Source organism: Pholcus phalangioides, unplaced genomic scaffold (genome assembly GCF_987345545.1).
Source record: "Pholcus phalangioides strain wild (caught in Gottingen) unplaced genomic scaffold, Ppha-v1.0 ptg000007l_1, whole genome shotgun sequence".
In the NCBI taxonomy this organism is placed as follows: Eukaryota; Metazoa; Arthropoda; class Arachnida; order Araneae; family Pholcidae; genus Pholcus; species Pholcus phalangioides.
Window position 1 is genome coordinate 42479280 of NW_028301600.1, and position 17161 is coordinate 42496440.

Consider the following 17161-nt stretch of genomic DNA (forward strand, 5'->3'; position numbering starts at 1 on the left):
TTATCTTGTTGGAATTTCCAAACTTGCTATACAGCTTGAACAAATACTGAAAGTTCATTTTGCCAACATTGTAGGAAAAGAATGCTTCATGATTTGCCTTCTCTGAAATGTAACTTCTCATCTGATTATTACAATATGCAGAAAACCCTTCAAAGGGGTCACTGGCATTGTTATATGAAATACTGCAAAAGAGTGGAGGTGGTGAAGGGTATTTTTTGGGAGAGAGTACTGTATTTTCTGTGTTTGTATCTGCATCGTGCCCTGACACCTGTAACAAATCATATCCTAGTATACTTGTGCATTAATTCAAAGACATTATACACAATAATTGCATTAACTGTTGAATAAAATAAATATTTGATTATGAAAATTACATACAATTGCAAAATTAAATGTTTCCTTGCAGTTGAGTGGTTAGCATGCTTGCTTTCGGCTGAGCAGGTCTGGATTCTAATTCTGGTTCAGGTATTTTTGGATGTTTACTAACACTAACAAATTCTCTGGACAGATCATATGGATCTCTTGAGAATTTATAGAGATCTTGTTATTAATAATAAAAAAAAGTATGTAGTACGATTTTTTTTATGTACAATATATATATATATCGGCCCTTATGTCAGAAACATGAATGTGCAAATTTTCACTTTTGGGTTTATCAGCTGGTTGGATAACTTATTTTGGTGTAAGTTTTTCCAGAAATATGAATATGTACATTTGAATGTTTACCCAAGTTTTTGAAATTTATGCATTCATGTTTCTGACATAAGGGAGACAATATGTTTTAGTGCAGCATTAAGATATTAATATATATGCAGAGCCGTCTTAAGAGTAACATGGGCCCCCGGGTCAAGTGGTTTTTCGGAGGCCCTACCTGATAAATCCTAAAAAATGTCAACTGGATCTCATTTTTGTGAAGCTCGGGTGGGCCCATGCGTTAAGACGGCACTGCATGTATGACTAGCAACTGTATTCAAAACTTTCAGCTGCCACTGATAGTCTCTTTTAATACAGGATGATCCCGTAAACCTACACAATAAGTCGCCCCTCCCAAGACATTGCCCTGAATCCATGCCTGATGCTAGTGCCTAGTCCTCAGTCTGAAGGACTTTTGAACTTCAAAGGACCAATTTTTAATCTCGCACACCACTGAAATGATTTTTTTTTTTTAAATTAACAAAATAGTAAAAACACCTTCGAAATAATGATCATAAAAAATTAAAAATGCACTTATTCAATTTTTTTTTCCATCCTGTGTCAGTGACACAAAAGTTGAACCAGCATATACAGGGTGCATAGGTAACAGGGGGTATGGTATTTTATTGGCAAACCATTGATCCTAGAGGCATTCTTCAAATTAGAAAAAGTATTTTAATAACGTATGTCATTCATGTTGCAAGAGGTTTTGTATAGTTATTAAAATAAAAATGTGAACTTTTTATACAGATACCTTGTGCCCTAAAACACAAAGTTGTTGCCTTGTCTTTTTTGAGGCTAACAAAGAAATTTCCTTGTTTCTAAGTGCAATATTTATAAAGATATTCGAAAAATGGTGAAAAGTTGGGATATAATAGCATTAAAAATGTGGGTAAACAACTTCTCTCTCTCTTGTTTTGCATGCATTTATATAATGCTATTTTTCCCCAACATTCCTCCATTTTTCGAATTTGAATATTGCACTTAGAAACGTGGGATTTTTTTGTTGGCATCAGGAAAGACAAGATAACAATGTTTTAACTGGGTTTTTCAGCACGGTGTCCATATAAGAAATTATTTTTTTTCATATTAATAACTGTACAACCCCTTGCAAAATGAATGACATATCTGAGTACTACACGTTATTTGGATACTTTTTCTAATTGGAAGTACGCCTCTAGGATCAACAGATCACCAGTGAAATGTCATGTGCCCTGTATGTAATGAAAGAGCAGAGGTGTATTCACAGGACGGCTAAGCAGGCTATTGCCCAGAGAGGTAAGTTCAAAGGGGCGACAAATTTAAGTAGTTGGTGATCTCACACACACAAGAATATTAAATTAGAACTGGAAAAAGGCGGCAAAATTTGCATAGTTCCATAGGTGGCGATTTAATAAATATGGCTATGCAGTGACATCGGAGCTGTGGGTGCTCCAACACCCACAGTGTTTTGTATCATGGGGCAGAGCACCCACAGAATTGATTCAGAAATAAAAATCTATATATATACGGTAGATTTCTGATTTTTTTTCACAAACACAAGCATGAAAAAAAATATTTGAAAGGAAATACTGCCTCTACACCTATCCTCCCTATGCGTTTTGAATCTTGCTGGAGCCTCCATTGCCAAATAATAGATACAGCCTTTAGGCACCAATAAAGGAGACATTGCACCCTCCCCCATCTCACAATTTTTGCTTGTGTCAAGGATTCTCTGTTTTACCTAAGGAATAGAGAGGGTATCCAGATACATATGTTTTGGTGTGGCATCAGAACCAGGGGTGCTGTTCCTGCTTGAGCGCTTACAGAGTTTTGCAGAGAGTTTCTGCTTGTTTTCATAAAAAAACAAAAAAATGAAAAATCGTTTTTCCTTCAATCTACTTTAAAGGTAGCCTTACGTATGATCACGTGAACTTGAACATTGTTTATTTCGGTTCTTCCAAAGGATTCGGGTAGGGAAAAATTGGCATGTTTCGTGAAGTATGGGACGATCCAACGAACCTGCACAATAAATCGCCTCCCCCCCCCCCCAACAATGTTCCTCTGGATCCAAGCATTTCAGGGAGTCAGTAAGGTTGGACAACACCTTCTAGAGCAAGCTTCTCTGCTTTAGAAGGTATTGGCTTGGATGAGGAAACAATTCACTTTTTATTCCTTTATTGTATTCTGAATATTCTGCAAAGGAGTATGCGTCTGTGATCAACACAAGGAAGGAACCCCTTTCTCAAATATACTGGGTGTCCTGTAGGTGCTAGCAGGCCAATATAAAATGATTGAAACCAAAACAAGTACACTCCGAGAGTCATATTTTACTTATCGAGTTCGGGAGCTCGGGCCAAAACATTTTTGACAAAATACTAAATGACTAATATAACACTGAGACAAATAAACAGTATCTAAATGAAATGCAGTGAAACCTCGATATAACGATTGCGGACCAAGAAAAAATATCGTTGTAGAGAAATTTTGTAGAAAAAGCAACATTATCATCACATGCCCTGAAATTTCTGTTGCTGTTGGCATCTTTTCTGAATCGGCGTTGTTAGTACCACCGAAAAAATGCGCTTTTGAGTAATTATTCACCGCAAAAATACTTTAATTGATAAATAAAATTCATTTGGACGTATTGCTCCCGTAAAGAGCTTAATATAGCAACACTCCGTGGCATGGCCCTCACATCCTGTAGTAGGGCGCCTAGGCTGGAATCTTTGGCAAGCCCTAGCCAGACTTTTCCCCGCGATGTGAGTCCGTCATTATGACCACTCGACCATCACAGCGGCGGCTTTAAATGGCTGTCGGTCCAGGGAATTAATTTGAAAAAAATTAAGTTTTATTTGAATATCAGTATTTCATCAGTCATTGCAGAAAAATAACGTGCGGCGTGTAAAACGCTGTGATGTTTTCAGAAAAACTTTTGGCCCTGGGCAGCAATTTTGAGAGGATGACAAATTTTAGGGAAAACAAAAACTACCTTTGAAAGTTATGGACTACATAATATTTGTTGCCTCAAAAGAATTTCGTATTGATACATTGATGAAGTAGATTCTGCTTCACTTCAAGGGGGTAAGTCCACTTTTATCTAAATGAGTTCTTAGAATTTTATTTGTATGAATAACTCTGGAAAAACAAACTTCTATCATTTAAACACAATGTTTTTTTTAAATTCAGCATTGGCTCCCGCAAGGGTGTGGCTGGCAGATCTCTAGTCCTGGGTCCGAGACATTTATCATTATCTTTTGCTTTTCATGCTATTAAATTCACTACAAAAGGGCCCGTGAAAAGTGTGGCTTGAGAAATTGAAAAAGATCCCAGTCTAGGGGCCCTGTTCCAGGATGTGGGGGCTATAGCTCCCCAGTAAAATTTTACCTACATTGCCACCTATTTTTCTAAATAACATTTGATTCCAAAAGGGAAAAAATGAAGTTTATTTTTTTTAACCTTCATTGTGACTAAAAAAAATTAATATGCACTGAAGAGCCAAAAAAACTGGTCCACCTGCCTAATATCGTGTAGGGCCCCCGCGAGCACGCAGAAGTGCCGCAACACGACGTGACATGGACTCGACTAATGTCTGAAGTAGTGTTGGAGGTAATTGACACCATGAATCCGTAGGAATAAGAGGGGGTGGAGATCTCTTCTGAACAGCACGTTGCAAGGCATCCCAGATATGTTCAATAATGTTCATGTCTGGGGATTTTGGTGACCAGCGGAAGTGTCTAAAGTCAGAAGAGTGTTCCTGGAGCCACTTTGTAGCAATTCTGGACGTGTGGGGTGTCACATTGTCCTGCTGAAATTGTCCAAGTCCGTCGGAATGCACAATGGACATGAATGGGTGCAGGTGATCAGACAGGATGCTTACTCACTTGTCAGAGTCGTATCTAGACGTATCAGGGGTCCCATATCACGCCAACTGCACACGCCCCATCCATCACAGAGCCTCCACCAGCTTGAACAGTCCCCCGTTGACATGTAGGGTCCATGGATTCATGAGGTTGTCTCCATACCCGTACACGTCCATCAGCTCGAAGCAATTGGAACCGAGACTCGTCAGACCAGGCAACGTGTTTCCAGTCCTCAACAGTCCAATGTCGGTGTTGTCGGGCCCAGGCGAGGCGTAAAGCTTTGTGTCGTGCAGTCATCAAGGGTACACGAGTGGGCCTTCGGCCCCGAGAGCCCATATCGATGATGTTTCGTTGAATGGTTCGCACGCTGACACTTGTTGATGGCCCAGCATTGAAATCTGCAGCAATTTGCGGAAGGGTTGCACGTCTGTCACGTTTAATGATTCTCGTCAGTCGTCGTTGGTCCTGTTCTTGCATGGTCTTTTTTCCATCCGCAGCGATGTCGTAGATTTAATTTTTTACCGGATTCCCGATATTCACGGTACACTCGTGAAATGGTCGTACGTGAAAATCCAAATTTCATCGCTACCTCGGAGATGCTATGTCCCATCTCTCGTGCGCCGACTATAACACCACGTTCAAACTCACTTAAATCTTGATAACCTGCCATTGTAGCAGCAGTAACCGATCTAACAATTATGCCAGACACTTGTGTTATATAGGCGTTGCCGACCGCAGCGCCGTACTCTGATTGGTTCCATATCTCTTTATTTTCATGCGCATGCCTGTACCAGTTTTTTTGGCTCTTCAGTTTATATAAGTAAGAAAATTAAAGAAAAGTCCATTTATATATGCTCTTCTCTTGAAAAAAAAAAAAAACTGTGATTGGATTGGTTGGGGGGGGGGGTCAAAGCCGTATTGAACAGATCCGTCAGAATAGTAGTTCAGTGGGTGCTCGATCACCCGCGGTAGTTTGTGGCATAGGTCCGAGCAACCCCCCACCTCCGAACTGTGTGTGTGTGTGATTCAGGAATCAAAATTTCCTCTATAAGAACAAGACAACAATCCACAAGTTCAAAACGCTCCCGACGTCCCTGGTAAGGGTAAGGCCTTGGTTGGGATTCCGAAGCTGCTGATTTGCATCAATTCACTATAGAGGGGCCAGTGAAAAGTCTAATCTGCGGCCTGTCTAAGAACCCAGCTTAGGTGCCTTGCTTTAGGGTGTGGGTTCCACGAATAAATCATTCAGATGGAGAATTCCAATTTTCTTTGGAACCTCAGAGATATCTGAGCGAGGAATGGCGAAAAAAACGTGGAATTTGAATTTGACGAAAAGCCTAAAAACGGGACATTTTTGTTGAAAGCGGGACGCATGGTCACACTATATCGAAACCGCAAGTTGGTATTGCTCGCTACGTCCAACTAATCATTTTTGACTTCCTGGCGTCCCTGCCTATGAATTTATATGCTTACTGTGTAGAAATATTGAAGCCCCTTCCCTGGGCCATGCTTGGGTGAACTCGTGTTAAGATAGCAATGATCCATCCGGTTGGCATACATGGACTTGAAGTTCTGGGAGGTGGGGGGGGGGCACGATGATGCCAATACATACATAATGGTCGGTGATTGTGCATGATCACCGGATTTATCACATTTACCAAAAACACAATACTAATAATAATATAACAAAAAAATGTATAGGTCACCCCACATCTTGCAACTGGCGCTCCCCTACCACAGTAAATTTGTATTGTGAAAAAAAAAAATGGTTAAAGAATCGTCCTGAACTGGAGCTTTGTCAGACCCATCCTTGTGGGCAGATATGGGTCACCCGCATAGACGGAGATAGACTTGACCGGGGGGACGGCATGATGATGGCAGTATGCCTATGGCTGGGATCTCAGAATCCGACTTTTACAATGGAAAGGGCCCTGGAAAAAGCAGACGTTAAATAGCCCCATCCCCCGACTTGGAGGGAAGAAAATCCTGCATTTTTTTTGCGGAAATTTTTATTTCTTAATTATAATCTGCACTAATAAATTCATGTTTTTAACTCGTTATAAGCAGCGAATTGCTTTATAGTCATCACAGGAATCTTGTAAACATTTAACTTTTAGGCCGCGGTTTCCTAGGAGCAGGGCCGCAACTAGGGGACCAGTAGGGGCGCCGAATTCACCCTTTAACTGCTTCTTCTACATGGCAAGGGGCGCCAAAATGCCGGTTTGCCCCGGGTGACAAAGTATCTAGTTGCGGCCCTGCCTAGGAGCAGGTTTTTCTGCGAATAGGACCATTTTCTGTCGGCAGAGAAACGTAACTATCACGCTACGCGTTTGTGTTTTTCAAGCGTAGCGCATCATCTGCTCTGTCGTCTTGCACAGCAAAAGCTGAAATGAAAAAATTGCAAAAAAAAAAAAAATTCCCTCCAGTGATTGATTATTTCTTGAAATTAATATTCAAATCACAAAAAATCCAATGAAGGGGAAAAAAGGGGGCTTTTCTTTTCAATTTTTTTTATTCTGCTTCAGATAATCTCAGTGAGAAGTTAACGGTATTTTTGCTAAGATGTTTGCTAGCGATATTATTTTGTCGCCAACGATAAATGGACAGGGCTGACCACCTCTACAAAATCGTCTAATCAGGGAACAGAATACGGGTTTTCTAACATTTTGTCTGTAGATATGGTGAACATGCGTCAGTGCCCATAGCAATTTTTATTGTTATATGTCTGTGAATCGATAACAAAACAAGATGACATCACGATACATTTACATGTCGCTGCATGTAAATCAAATAAAAACGAGACATTAATCATGAAACCAAAATCCGGGTGGTAATTAAAAAATGATAACCACATTAGAGGTAATACGAAAGGTCCGTGGAGATGTCTAACTCGAGAGGCGGGAGATAATGCCACAATAACATTAACCGCGTCGGGAAGCCGTGTTAATCCGAAAAATTAATTTGTGCATCTGTTTCAAATTAAAAAACGTTCAGTGTCGCCTTTTTTTCGATTTAAAGAATTATATCTGATCCTGTAAAATAACGGAGCATCTGTCTTAGATTAAAAAAAGGCGGGGGCTGATCACGTCACCAGCATAGAACATCGATTTTTAAAAAAGGTGCCCCCGTTTGAAAAAATTTAAAAAAATAATTTTTATGGAAATTATCTCTGATGAGAACAAAATATCCTATCAACTATGCCACATCAAAAATAGAACGACGTATTTTTTGGCAACTGTCTAGCAAGTCTATTTGGTTGAGTGGTTAGCACCAGCACCTCCTAGAGATAGAAGGCCTCTGCAAAGTGCCTGCCATAAACGTCGTTCAAACTACCTAGCAAGTTTGCCACATTTTGAAACACAGCAATAGAAACACCACATAGAATCTTCCTGATTGGCTCACAAATACCGCATAGTGATTGGATGTGGGGCATATAAATCGCCAATTCTGAGCCCGATCATTTCTTTTCCTCACAACGATGAAGCAGGGAATTTTTTCTCCTGAATATTCCGAGGGAAATTGGACTACTTACTGTTGTCACAAGCGGACTGCGGAGGCTTTCTATCTCTAGGAGGTGTTAGCACCCGGCCTGGAGAATGAGAGGCGATGGTAAATTCTTCCAGCAAAAAATTTCCCTTTTGACTGAATTTTTCCCCACGCATTCCGAAAATATGCTGTCATCTAGCGGGGAAAATACGTAATCAAGTATTTTACAAAAGAAAATTATTGCACTGCATAAATTTCTTTTTTTCAGAAATTTTTTTTGTTTGATGAGCTCTCAAAATTTCCCACAAATGCTAAGAAATTTCCCACTTAGACAAATTTTGACCAATTTTTCCCATGAATACGGGAAATTTCCCACGAGTTACCATGGCTGGTTCGACAGGTCACTAAAAATGATTTTTTTTTCAAATTAAACTAAAAATAAAATCCCAAAAACACTCGGTGGTGCCGCCATCTGCTGTCGATCATGGGAAGTAGACGTCTTGAAAATAAGCAGCCATCTTGAAAAGGGGGAAAGTAAAAATGGAGTCGTCGATAACGTTATTAAGGAGCATCATCATCGGGAGGAGAAGGGGGTGTGTCACTTCTGGCGGAGCATTATCATTGGGATGGGGGTGTCATTTCCGGCGGTGGAGCGCTGCCCATACTACTACGCATAACCCATGCTTCGCATGGGTGAGAACTTTGTCTCGAGGCTCAAGCCGCTTATGTTAATACATATACTTTTTAAAAAAATTATTTTTACAAAATACGTTTTCAATTTTTGATTTCCTACGGCCCCCGTGTAAACCTGTGAGCACCCACGGGTCGAAAATACTTCCGACGCCCCTGTATATATAGTACATATATTGAGTATACGTTCCTGGCCTTCCCTCCCTGGAAAAAATTGGAATGACGGGCCTGGTTAAAACTACTTTCGGTCGCTCGGTTTATAAGAAAAAAATAACGAGATTATTCATAAAATAATTGATACTATTCAATATAATGTGTTTCTTAAAATGTTTTTTTTTCTAAATTAGATATCAATATGAAATCCGTAAGATCACTCACCTTATGCAACCGTGATTGCAGCATTTGCATGTGTTAAACAAAACATTCGATCAATATCACTAACAATTTTAAGAAATTTCTAATACCCTCGTGGCTAAAAAAAAGCGTTAAATTTAAATCAAATTTGGCACATAATCCCTTCTGCTGTACTAAAATTGCATTTACAGACAAATTCGAGAGACCAACATACTAGCTGTGAAAAAGAAATATTGTGTGTGTTTCGACGTTATATAAAAACGGGCGTATGAAATGGATTACGAAATTCATGTAGACTGACTACCCTGGTGCGGCAAACGGCAGCTACAATCGGTCACGTTTCAACTATTTCGTATGTCAGAGAATAAATTGATTGCCCATTTAGTGCTATCACCCTTTGTAAGGACGAACCTTGTTCAAATATTCACGAGAAGCTCGTTTTGATGTTAGTTTTTCCGCAGAATCAAATAAGACACGCGTAATTACGTAAATGAATATCCAAATCCCACACTATTAATTTTTTTGTCAGAAGTTTATTATTTTTCCGACTTCGAGAGAAATAAATTATTCGTAAAATTTTTTCTAGACTTCAAATGATTAGATTAGGGATACGTTCGCTGTGCGCCTCTAAGGCCGGTATTACACTGTAAAAGTTTTGTAAAAGTGCTTTGATAAAACTTGAAAAATACAACCAATAAACTGATCGGTTGGATAAGCTTGAATGTAACCCATCAGCTTATTCGTTCTATTGTTCAAGTTTTATACAAGCACTTTTATAAAACTGGTATAGTGTAATACCGGCCTAAGAATAAGATAAGATTTTCAATACTGTACTTGGCAGTACCACTGTCCATTCCGAGGCATTTCAGCAACAACATACAGGGTGCATAGCTGGGTCGGAACTAGAGGGGGGCAGGGGAGGCAACTGCCCGGCCGGAAAAATTTAGGGGCGGCAATTTTAGGTGTTAACAAAGAGGACAGTGTTGTAAAATATTTGAATTTTAAGGTTGTCTGGGCGGCAAAAATCCTAGTTACGGCCCTGGTCCATAATACAGTCGGCGTTCATTATAACAACCCCCCTTCGTTCCACGAAAAATGGACTTTATATTTGCAGGTCGTTGTATCGAATGTTTTGAAAAAAAACCATTTTAAGCTTCTCCAGTAAATATTATGTATATTTTATTGATAGAATTTTAAAAAAAAAGTTTTTTTTTTTTATAATGTTGCAATGAAAATGTATTTTGCCAAAAAAAAATTAAATACATTATTCAGTATATACATTGTACTGATGAAAATACTGTATGGCCTCTAAACAGAAGCGGATTAAGGTCGGTTGAGGCCCTGGGCGCAGAATAAAATTTGGGCCCCTTAAATTAGAAAAAAAGTGTGAAGTTGGAGGTTTTTTGGGGCCCTTCAGAAGTCGGGGCCCAGGGCATGCGCCTGCCGTTAAATCCACCTCTGCCTCTAACTTTATTTTTTACTACGTGCAACAAAATAATAAATTCACTTGCCTGTGTATTCTCCCATTAAGCGCAATAAAATTAAGAATAAGATTCAAAATCAAACATCGTGGAAGTGGGAATGAGCCACCAAATAAATGAAAATAAAACGAAACGATAAGCAAAGTTTCAAGCGATGGCACTGTAAAAAAAATGTCTACTGAGCCCGATAAAAAAAATTCCATGTTTTTAAAAGTGCTTAAACTAACGTACAAGTTCATTCTGCGCTTCATATGCTGTTCCTTTCCTAATTATCATTGATTTTCAAATTCAAATACCTCGGTGAATATTGTACTCAAAAATATGTAAGTTTTTTAGCTCAGGGAGACAAGCAGAAGCGGATTATGGTCGGTTGGGCCTCTTAAATTTCAGTACTTGAGAAAAAATTGAAAGAACGCAAAAAGGAAATTACTCCATATAGCGGGAGTTACTCGCTGTTCATGACAAAAATTCGAAATGAAATGGGTAACAAAACTTTCTCCAATTTGGTTTTTTAACATAAGGTGACCAAATAAAAAATTCTTATTTTATTTTGATAACTATGCAAACCTTCGCAAAATGAATGACGTATCTGAGGTCTATTCGTAATTTGGATATTTCTTCCAGTAAGGATTATGCTTCTAAGATAAACGGTTTGCCAGTTATTCCAGGATAAAGGGACTTTCTTATGCACCCTGTATATATCATTTTGATCCTAGAGGCATACTTCCAGCTAGAAAAAGTATCCAAATAATGTGTCGCATTCAGATATGTCATACATGTTGTAAGGGGAGCTGTTAAAATAAAAATGCTAACTTTTCATACGGACACCCTGTGCTCAAGAACCCAATTACAAAGTTGTTGCCCTGTATTTCTAATGCCAACAAAAAAAAAAAAAATTCACGTTTCAATGCAATATTCACAGAGATATTCTAATTCGAAAAACGAAGGAAAGTTGGGGAAAACCAACATTAAATGCGGTTAAACCATTTTACTCGCATTTATTGTCCACCGAGCTACTCTCACTAATCTAACTTCACTTTGCAAACAATTTTGCAACTCACCTTTAGGAAAAAAGCTTTCACTTCCACTTGATCAATTTTTGAACACTGTAGGAGTCACTGCCGAAATGGGATAAACTTTGATATATCTCATCACATATTCATCTTCCATTCTGTATATATGACAGGGTTTCTAACTTTTTATGAGCGACCCGAAATTTGCAATAAGATCAATTTCGTGTCACAAGGGTCTATTTTGAATCTGGGAATGTTCATTAACAAAATGTATGTATGTTTTGGCTTCCAAATTACAAAAAAAATTTTAGCACACCAGTCAAATTTCTTTGGAGCCAAGTATATTTTTTCCCCATCAAAGAATAAAAACTGTAGCAAATAAATTTTTTTCGAACTGGGTGATACCTTCCCATGTTGGTAGATAGATCCCATGTGGTTCTCAGACCCTAGATTAGTGAAAAATTTTAGGCGCTAATACCAATTTGTTTCAGTTGCTATGATGTTCTAGGTCTGGGATTTGTCAAGCCTGGATATACAATGAGAATTGACACGTACACCACCACACAGCAATCACATCAAATACACAACGAATGAACATATAAACTTGATTTAATAAAAAACTGCAAAAAATTCAAATTTCACGATACAGATTTTTTCAATCCCAAAATGCCTATAATTACAATGAATTCTGTCACAGCTGGTAAAGCACTGCAGAAACCAAATATCCACCAATAAATATCACAATCCCAACCATCAATTAAGAAGAATAATAATGACACAGCTGCACTAAAATGTGATGCAATAGCTGTTTTGATAGTTAAGGTTTATTAAAAATTTAACCACTGAAAAAATTATAATTATTCAATTTAAACAATCTACCATAGTTCAATTTACAAGTATGATGAACAAATTGATGAATCTAAATACATACTGGATATTTACTTAAAATTTTGTTCAAGATTGATAGGCAAATAAACAACACTCACCATTATTGTATGTGTAGATCATTTTTGGTCTTTTTTTTGTATCATAAAATTTATTGGCTACCAACCCTTTCAGGTTTTGCTCACAAACGTGGAGGTTTTTTTTTCCCTCACTGTATAGATATTCTTTTTAACCTCAGGGAGTTCAGCCCCGACTTCAATGATCAAACACCCATAATCCTTGAAGTCAGGGCTGAACTGAGGTTAAAAAAAATATGTACAGCAAGGAAAAGCAACCCTTCCCCCTACAGAGTCTGAAAAGGTTATTTTAAGCACAGACAGTTTGAGCATTCGCTTGCACTCTTAACTTCAACTGCCCACTTGCTGTGATTTTTTTTGCAGCCATTGTCCCGGTACTGTTAGCTGAACTCGGCATCAGAAAGTTTAGAAAGAAAACTTTGCTTATGTATATGGCGATGCTACTACTACTTAACTGTGCATGCACCTCCTACACATTTCTCTACATAATTTCTAATGAATTGGTGCATGAAGGAATGCATGTTGCGAGTGTGGCTTTAAAATATTTATGCTGTCTGAATTGTGCTTGTTTCGTGTTCTTGCTAGTGCTACCATCGGTCTTCCACATTTTGAAGTTAATGGTAATGCTTGATTTTTTAAGTTTTTACGGTGAGTTGATAAATTTAATTTTTATTTTTGAGTTTTTATGGTAAATCCTTGAATTTTCATGTTATATAAGTATCGTGTTGTAGATCACCCTGCTCTCTGCGAAGAAACTTTTTAAATGGGAGATCGGTTCACATTCACACCTTGAAGTTAGAAAACCGCAGAAAACTAATTTCAGTTGACCATCACTGTGCTATCAACAGGGTTTAAACCTGGATCCTCACAGTGAGAGTCCAGCATGATTGCACAGCGGTGACACATGCTACAACACAAACTAAGTTCCAACTATGACACCCACAAGAACCAAAGAAAGCTGATAAACTTCTTAAAATTTGAGAAAAGAAAATATTTTTAATTACTACATGTGCAAGACCCAAGGCAATACCTTGTTTGTCTCTATGCCAGACCACTACTGGTTATCAGTGGTTTATATCTGAATATATGTCATCAATTGTCACTGAAACATTGAAATATCATCAATGAAAACCAGAATACATTACCAATTTCCTTATATTAATGATTTATACCAAGAAATTAAAAAAAAAAAAAAAGGATACATATCAATGCTTGTGTGGACATGAACATAGAAATTCCTGAGATGAATCCAACAAACTCAAAAGTTAACAATATCAAGCCTAGTGAAAGACCAATCGTCAACCTAAATCAGATGAAAAAAAAGTTTGTGAAAGACTTCCAAATGGTTAATTATCACTTATTTGGTGTAAAAAAAAAAACCAACAACAAAAAACATTAGCTGTGAATTAAAAACCCAGTGATATAGTTGGACCTCAGCTGAATAAATTTTTCCAGCCTCCTCCTTATCTATTAACACTTTAGCATCTGGCATTTATACTGACTGATTGAAAATTGTAGGTGCAAAATTAAGTATGATATTATGAGTGATTTATGATATACTGTACTTGCATTCATAAGGAGTACACAGGATTTTCTTGGAGGGAGGGAGGTTTCTCAAGTTCTTTTTATTCTAAAGGGGTGGGGTCCCCGAAGCAGAATGTTTTGCATTGTTCTGCAACAAGCCCTTGGCTGACTGGAAATGTTCAGCAGTAAAAATCAACATAATAGCGTTTTTTTACATTTTTCTTCCAGATTGTTCTACAGTAGTAACGATTGTCCTGTGCAAAGTACATTGCAGATTTCTGCATATTCTGCTTTGGTGGGGTACATTTTCCCAGCAAAATAACACTATAATCTAGGCTCTGGAAATTATAACCCCCCCATAAGCTTATGCTTGCATTTGTATCCTAATGATATTTGAAGAATGGTTGTATGGTGACATTTTAAAAACTGAATCATTCACAAAAACATTTTTATGTGTACCAACGTCAAAACGTTTAAAAAAAATTCAGTAAAAAGGAAACAGTTTTAGAGGATAAAACTGCATAGCTGGACACTTATTTCAGTCCAAAATCTTCAAACAATGTAAAAAAAACATTTTCTTAGTAGATACTGGATATTTTTATTTACACAATGTATAGAAAAAATAAATATACATATAAAAAAAGCTATACGTAATTTCGTAATAGAAAAGCAAATATAACGAAGTAATTTCACTGTATTTTTCATGACTGAAGTAGTAGATATTTTAATTTTGGCCCCGACAATATCCACCCAGACAGGTTCACCTATATATTTTTCTTCTTAGTAAAAGAAATATTCAATTATTAAATGACATTAATTTTCACATTTTATTTAAATATGCAAAACTTTTAAAATCACTATTCCTGTCACAAAGAACTCAGATTAAGCAGAGTTTTGAATAATTATCACAATTTTTGATTAAAAAACTAAACTGATATCATGAGAGAAGATACAAGTGTCTTTAGGAGGCTTCAAAATGTTGAGCAAAAATTCAGGTGCTCTTTTCAAGTTGGAAGCAGCAGATTAATGAATTCACAGTGTTTGTAACCATTTCAATGTTTATGGGTGTCTTTGTAGAGAAACTTTTTGAAGAGATGGATAGATTTTATTTTTTACAAACGAAATATAAAAAAATTGTGATTAAAACCAGATCACGTAAAACTTAGATTATCATGGGGCTACTTCATTCCAAGGACAATGTTGAATGATAATTACTCTTTGTTCTTTTCTTCAAATTCATCTTCTTTGTAACTCAGAGGTAAACAAGAAATCACATTTTCATCCTTGAAAACAAAATGTTAAAAATCACATTTTATTGACATGAAAATTTTATGTAGAAAATGGAAAATATAAAACAAAAATACATAATGTCATCATTGAAGTACAGTCAAACTTGGTTAATTCAAAGTCCAAAGTCACTGGGAAAAAAAATTTGAATTATCTAATTAACCTATCCTAGATCTGCCTACAAATTACAACTTAATCATAAACATTCACATAGGATAATAATTATTAAAATTTTATCATCAGTTATTAAAATTTGGGAAACATTTTCGTAACTCATAATTATAATAATTGATCCTCTCCACTGTTTTGGAATCAGCATCACTGCAGAATTTCTTGACCATGTCCAAAGCCTCATTTGCGGAAATAATTCATGATCATCTGTTATGAAACTCCTTATAACCAGATCATGGTCCATCACTTTGTCTCAATGAAGAGTTGTAGGTGATTGAAAAAAAAACCTTGTCCATGCAGGGCCGTCTTAAGAGCATCATGGGCCCCCGGGCCAAGTGATTTTTTTGAGGCCCTTCCCAGCAAATTTTTGAAAAATTCAACTACGTCTTATTTTTCTGAGGCCCCTCTTCTCTTGAGGTGCCCGAGTGGGCCCATGTGTTAAGACGGCACTGGGTCCAAGCTGGAAGATGCGAGTGTATGTGTTGTGAATCTAATCTGAAGTTTGTTACTGTGTAATGCTTGTTATGTATAGGGCTACCATCAATTTTTCTAACTATGAATTCCTTATGAAACGATTTCCCAAATTTTACTTATCATTCTTATGCTACCACGGAGAAATGAACTTGCATTCATATTACAATCTGCACTTTCCATACTCTTAATAACGACAAAAAGATTCAGATTTTTAATGGTACACCTTGATCTATAGGCTGAAAAGCATAATCAGTATTGTGTGGTACATATTCTCAATGTGCTCTAGCTGAACAATGTTGAAATGGACATTAAAAAAAGAGAAAAACAGAATATTCAAACTTTTATTACTATTTAAAAAAATGTTGTTCAACAACTTCAAGAAAAGCAAAGTTTGGCTTCTTGTAGAATTTTTCCAAACTAAATTTGTTCATGCAAAAATCATGATCCCCCCCCCCAACTTCAAATATCCAAAAAACATTGGAAAAAAAAGGAAGATATAACACGAAATTTTAACATTAAATTAGATAGAAAACTCACGAGGAGTTTCGTAAACGTTCGAATTAAGTTCTACTGTATGCGATGATTTATTATTTATAGTATGTGAGGCGATTTATTTTGCACCGAAAATACATTATTTATACAATTAAATTGTAATCTTCAAAAAAAAAAGTACTGAACATTATAAATTCCTCAATTAATTGAAAAAAAAAGGGGAAGGTGCATTACTTTGGACCAAAAGAGTGTTATGAGGATGGTCAAATGAGACACAAGACATAGAAATCGAGCAGGTATCAGACCGGCATTCGCCATAATTCTTATAAAAATATTATAATCAAGAGTCTATAATAATGAGACATCGGAAAAGAATGCGATCATTTAATAAACATGTTCGAATTTTCTCCATATCAAGCGTGCAGTACTCTTATTGTTTACAAACAAACAAGATATATTCCCATCATCATAAAAGACAGCCTTTTAAACAGCTACACTTAAATAAACTGGTCATACGTCCCGTATTTCCTGGGTCAGTCCCGGTTTTCTTTCTTTTTCTAGCCGTCTCGAATTTTTGGAGAAAGTGTCCCGGTTTTTCCCGTTTTTTTACATGACTCCTACTTAGATTTTTATTTTTTATTGAAGTCAAAGATTGAAAATATTTTTGAACTCATAAATTATATGATAATTGC

General features: G+C 37.0%; 1 protein-coding gene across 1 annotated transcript; it reads right to left on the reverse strand.

The window, feature by feature from the left end:
- Window positions 1-12150: 12150 nt before the first annotated feature.
- On the reverse strand, window positions 12151-16939 carry LOC149085317 (transmembrane protein 107-like). The gene is made up of 4 exons (XM_089233258.1): window positions 16704-16939; window positions 15261-15328; window positions 13724-13824; window positions 12151-12364 (listed from the first exon to the last, which is right to left on the reverse strand). The coding sequence occupies exons 1-4, from the start codon at window positions 16785-16787 to the stop codon at window positions 12198-12200; spliced, it is 420 nt and encodes a 139-aa protein (XP_089089384.1). The 5' UTR covers window positions 16788-16939; the 3' UTR covers window positions 12151-12197.
- Between the last annotated feature and the right edge of the window lie 222 nt (window positions 16940-17161).